At 32.4% G+C, this 6,084-nt stretch overlaps 1 protein-coding gene across 1 annotated transcript; it reads left to right on the top strand.

Moving 5' to 3' along the window:
• The first annotated feature begins 890 nt into the window (after window positions 1-890).
• Window positions 891-5,045, top strand: LOC105248891. Its single transcript, XM_020026777.2, has 5 exons — window positions 891-1,118; window positions 1,228-2,581; window positions 2,690-3,268; window positions 4,209-4,437; window positions 4,560-5,045. Exons 1-5 carry the CDS (start codon window positions 914-916, stop codon window positions 4,977-4,979), a joined length of 2,787 nt encoding a protein of 928 aa, XP_019882336.2. The 5' UTR covers window positions 891-913; the 3' UTR covers window positions 4,980-5,045.
• Window positions 5,046-6,084: the final 1,039 nt, after the last annotated feature.

Below are 6,084 nucleotides of genomic sequence, written 5' to 3'. Positions count from 1 at the left end.
ATGTAAAATATGTATTTTATTTCTCATATATAATTCTTAGGAAATACTAAATTTATTGTTAATATCTTGTTAGGAAATACTAAATTTATTATTAATATCTTGTTTATTATTTGTCGGATTATTATAAATATAGCCTGGAAGTGTAGCAATATTATGTGTACGTGTTACAATATTTTATCATTATATAGTGTATATATTTCGTAATTATCTCGCATTCACATTTTATTTATAAATACATATAAAGCTAAAAGGCAATTAATTAGATCCAATATTTATACTTCTGTAGCATTTATGTACACAACGGTGATAAAAAAATCCATTTTTGCTGCCAATTTTTTTATATACAAATCCAAGTTTACATAATCAAATAATTTATAAAAATTATAACTTTTTTAAGGATTATTTTAACTTTTTGAAATTTATTTAGACTCTAATTAAATTTTTAAATTAAATTTTTTGCAAACTTAGCTGCTAATAAAAATTGTGGATTCTTGATGTATATTGAATTGCTTGATGTTTAATGAAATAGTAAACAAAACAAAAAAATTTATCTTGCAATTTCAGATCAGGGAAAAATCGAATAAGTAATAAGTGTAATCGATTAATTACTGTCGAGAAGATAAATTAAATTAATAAAAAATAATATTTTCACAAATGTAAATTGATCGATCGCATGCTGCTCAAGTCTGATCTAGAACGCGACAGTTCAAAGATGCAGACTGATCGTCAAGGCAACAGTAAGATGGCAGCGTATACGACACGATTAGGTGCAATTTCATTGACGCTACTTTTTAGCGTCAATGAAATTGCACCTTTATGGGTGCGTTCGGATAGCTTCCTATCGCGTTGTAGTCGTAGACGCGACGTTACAAGATTTGTTGGGAGAGCCAATGAAGCGTTGGCGATTGTGAGCATGAATGGCATTAGTGTCATGGCGTCTTCTAACCCTTCTAACAGTCGTTATTACACTGCACATGTTATTATGGACCAAATATTGAGAAAAAAAATGTTAGCAATAGCACTTCTAGCACTTGCAGAGCTAATAGATTCATCATCATCCGACAGCGATAGCGACGAATTAGACTTGTTATCGTCATTTGACAGCGATGATAATATAGGTATGCGGTGTAGATAGATATAGTGTTAATGTAATATATAAGTATGCGATTGTGCAATTTGCGTCGCGAAAAACAGACTATATGTAATTGGATTTATTCGCAATGTCAGAGTGCATCGAATCGAGCTGCAGTCGTTCTAGCAGGGATGCGTCGTTCAACACCAAGCCGAGGCACGTGAGGCGTCTGAACTTTGGAAAATCGATCCTCGCGCTCGACGCCCCGAAGCAGGATTCCACCTCGGATCGTGCTCTCGTGATTGATCAGAATGTGGTTCACATACCGCGCACAGACAAGAAGGATTACGTACGCATGTGGCTGGAGACTCAGGGGAACGATGTAGCATCGAACGACGATCGGTCCCAATCGTCGCCCGTTCTTGGGACATCGTCGATTGATACCTCCAAGAAATCACCGATACTCGTTAATAGCAGGAAGCAACCTAAGAAAAAGATCGATATAAATACACATGCTAGAGTGGAAAGGATAGACAATGTGGATTCCCACGAGAACGCAGAACCTTCTACAAGTTGTATGCTACAATCTAAACTAGATTATAGAAGAAATAAGGAGAAGAACGAAAACCAACAGGAATGTTTAAGCGAGGCACATTGCACACCATCTTGTGCAGACGATGAAACTGATGAAACATCTCCTGTCCTTACACATTATAAGAAGCGAAGAAAATTACAGCATGAATCAGACGATGGCATTTCTCCAAAATATATAAAATTACGCAATAATAAAGTCACAAGTACCAATATAAATCCAGTAATAAAACTTGATAATAATCATAGTATTCTGGATTATGATAAGTTGGAAGAAAATGCAGATGGCAAAATTAAAACAATTTCTTCTTCACATGAGGTAAAAGAAAGTTCAGAAAAACATAGGCAAATGTTTCTATCACCGATACAAGATATATTGAATTTTGAAGACAGTTCAAGTAATAATACTGATAAAAAAATCCCAAATATAGAAATAGATGCAAGTAATGATAGCAAAGACAATGAATGTAATGAACTTTTCAATACACAAAGCAGTAGTAGCAGTAATGATGAATGTAATAAACTTTTCAATACACAAAGTAGTAGTAGCAATAATAATCTGAGCGATCTCATAGAGGATGTTGATACACAAGAAACTGTGAAGACATCTCAGCTTTTAATACCAAATAAATCCTTGATTCCTTCGAGACAACCATTTACATTATTACAACTAACTGCCGATCACTTGGACAAAACTTATTGTTCAGAAGCTGAAACAATACAGGATGAAAATACACCATTGTCTGCAAAAATCTCTCAGGTACCATCTTTTAATAAAACGACTCAAAAGACAGATAGCAAATCAAATCAAACTGATGCAATTATTAGTACTATAACTACACCATCAAAAAAGTCTCCAGACAAAAGTGTGTATACGCAACTTTTGGATTCTGGAAAAAAACGTCGCAAATCTAAAAAGTGAGAAACAATAATAAATAATAAGTAAATACAGAGAAAATGCAGTTTATATGATATGTACATGATTTACATATGTACATGATTTTTATTATTATATTTTTGTTTCAGAGGAAGCATGGTTGCAAAACTACAGTCTTTGATTAATGCACAAGTATCCAATGTTCGTATATGGCGTCATCGACTGAATAAGGAGCATGATGCTGCATCAATGCGGTTCATCAGTGTATTTGTACGCAACTGTAGAAAGCAATTTGGCAATCAGTTTCTGGAAGGAACCTTGATCGAGGATACTTTTAATCTCTTGCAATGTGATGTAGAAATTGAAGAAGCAGAATCGCATAATATTCAAGCACAACGAAAGGAAATTTTGCATAGGAATATAACAATTATGCTAGTCTGTGATATTGTCGGTACATTAAAAATGACGTCGGAAGTTGTGATAAACGTCTATCCGCCTTGGAATATTTTAGATAAACACAATCTTACCTTGGAAGCAACGTACATAAGTATAAACGACAATCTCGAAGTACCTGATATTATTAGAAATAAGAATAACTCGCATAAACATAAGAAACAAATTGTCAAAGAGTTTAACTGCCTTTGCATAGAAGAAGGAAGAGAATTTCCATTCTGTGCGAGAAAGCCTAACAGTGATAAACCTGATGTGATGCAACAAATATTTGATTTCTAAAAATATATATTTCTTGTACGTTCAAAAAAGTTATTGAAGAGAATTCTAGTATTTATAAAGTACAGTTAAAGCTATTATAACTGTTTATATTTTTTTAATACGTGACTGCTGTTATAACTTTAATTATATATGTGATAATTTTGTTATACGAATATTATATAATCTTTTTCTTTTCTTAATAATATAACATTAAAAAATGTGATTTATTCATAAAGTTGTAATAGTTTGGTTCAAATGTACAATTTATGTCATGAAACAGTTTTATAATGTGTTGAGGAGTTATGAAATAATTTATAATATCGCTATGATGTGAAATAATTATATTTCTTAAATGTTTTTTTTTTTAACATCTGCGAAAAATAATACATTCGCAAAATAAAGTTTTGTATTTGAGAAAAAATAAGTTGTAAAATGTTATATAAAATAAAACGTTTCTTGAAATTGTTATGATTCACAATAGATAAAGTCAATCATAGCGATCGTAATCATTGTTGCCTTAACAAAGATGGCTCTGCATTTCGTACGATTCTCCTCCCCTTTAGTGTTTTCCTCTTCCTGGAAGGCTTTGTTTGGTTTTCGTCAGTTAGATTTGATAACTTATTGTTTCTAACATTTTAATATAATTTACCTAATTTTTACCTTGAATAGACGAGTAAAATTAATAGTACCTACTGTTGTGTATCGTGAAAGTAAGTAATCATGTTTCTCCGAAACACTTGTCGTTTGTGTCAAGTGATTAAATATTTAAATGCATCGAGTTACTATATACATAATTTAAGCTTAATCTATAAATTTCTAGAGTTGACGAGTTTGCTTTGACAATATAATGAGAAATTTCTACTAATAACGAGAGAATATTACTTTATTCTTTGTTGTTACTAATCTAACCAAACTTGAGAAAATTTAATAGCATTCTTGAGATATATTTTTTTATAGTTTTAGAATAATGTCGATAGCTCAAGATCGTCCCGAATTGTATGAAGAAGTAAAGCTCTATAAAAATGCCCGAGAAAGAGAAAAGCATGACAATCAAGCAGATCTGTATGCTGTGGTAAATACATTGCAACATTTGGAAAAGGCTTACATCAGGGATTGCGTGACTCCAAAGGAATACACGGCAGCATGCAGCAAATTGTTAGTACAATATAGAGCAGCATTTAAGCAGGTCAGTATATGAAGCGTGAAGCGAGAGTTGAATACTTCTAAATTCTTCAATATACATATCTAATGTTTATAAATATATTTATTTACAAGATTGATTGTAATAAGTTTCATATTTTATTACAGGTACAAAGTGATCAGTTTCCAACAATTGACTCTTTCACCAGAGCATTTCGATTAGATTGTCCAGCTGCACTTGAGAGAATCAAAGAGGATAGACCTATCACAATAAAAGATGACAAGGGCAACACCTCCAAATGTATCGCAGACATTGTTTCATTATTTATCACACTTATGGATAAACTACGATTGGAAATCAAAGCTATGGATCAGTTACATCCAGATTTAAGGGATCTCATGGACACCATGAACCGTCTTAGTATATTACCAAGCGATTTTGATGGCAAAGAAAAAGTTGCAGAATGGTTACAAACTCTTGACAATATGTCTGCCTCGGATGAATTATCCGATACTCAGGTCAGACAATTGATATTTGATCTTGAAACATCTTATAATGCTTTCAATAAGATACTTCATAATTCTTAATTCTTTATGCATTTTTGCCAAATTAATGTAATATCATCTATAATACAAATCTTAATTTATATATCAGTTTTATATTCTTAACAGATTGAAAAAATATATATATATATATATATATATATATATATATATGTATCTCAAAGCTATTATATTATTGTGTCGTTACTATATTATATTTATTTATACTGTTCAATATTACTCATTAATTTCATTCAATATATTGATGCATTGAGATTTTTATTATAGGTAGTATTACTCTTTACTTATAAACATAATATATAGTATAATATATGGTCTATATAATTATTATAAAATTGTTTTCTTGATAAGCGATGACTTGCTGTCTCGATCACTCGTTTTGCATCGTTTCTTGAACTATGTGCGGCTTGTAACATTTAAAGAATCCTTGCATACATTTTATCACTAGAGATATGTATATATACAAATATAATAGCTGCACAGAGAATGAACTATTTTATATGTGATTCTTTGTAAACGATGAATTACTGAGTAACGCTAGCATCATGTATATTATCGATTAAGTTAATAAAAATGCGTGTAATTCTAATAGACGATAAAAATATCTAACATTATATGAATATATGTCTTTTGGAAGGCGAATGTCTGTTAAATCTGCTTAGATCAAGAACATCTTATTGTCTTTTATCTCAAGAGATCCGAAGAACTTTTCAAGAGCCGAGAAGTCGCGCCAACAACCGTGTTTTATCAACGCGCACCAAGATGCAACCATTCTAAACGCCCAAGAATTAAATGACATTCAAAGTCGATATTTCGTCGGTTCTGTTTGCGGGCGAGATGGGATTGCGCGCGGGAGAGGAGGATTGTTAATTCGCGCCGCTGTCCCTTTGATGTGCCAAGGGCAGACTTTTCCGAGTCGAGTATTTACGTGAGCACACCCTGTATGCAAATGAAGAGGGTGGTTCTTCGGCACTCGCCAGCACGTCGAGCGTCAGAGTACAATAACGGGCTGAGCTATTGACTAAACTAAACTAAATTAAACTGAGCTAAACTAACAGCTAGGTTGTACTCGCAGTCGTATTCCAATCCGCTTCACATTCGTATGCATGTGTATCCCCATATCGCCCAT

Source organism: Camponotus floridanus, unplaced genomic scaffold (assembly GCF_003227725.1).
Source record: "Camponotus floridanus strain SB8 unplaced genomic scaffold, Cflo_v7.5 scaffold28, whole genome shotgun sequence".
Classification (NCBI taxonomy): domain Eukaryota; kingdom Metazoa; phylum Arthropoda; class Insecta; order Hymenoptera; family Formicidae; genus Camponotus; species Camponotus floridanus.
Note: the sequence above shows the minus strand (reverse complement) of the source record. Positions and strands in the feature narration are given on the sequence as shown.

Excerpts from the sequence above, each read along its gene's own strand:
- LOC105248891 (XM_020026777.2), top strand. The coding sequence starts at position 914 with ATGAATGGCATTAGTGTCATGGCGTCTTCTAACCCTTCTAACAGTCGT. Across the intron at positions 1,119-1,227 it reads TGACAGCGATGATAATATAG|AGTGCATCGAATCGAGCTGC; the intron begins GTATGCGGTGTA and ends TCGCAATGTCAG. Across the intron at positions 4,438-4,559 it reads ATAGAGCAGCATTTAAGCAG|GTACAAAGTGATCAGTTTCC; the intron begins GTCAGTATATGA and ends ATTTTATTACAG.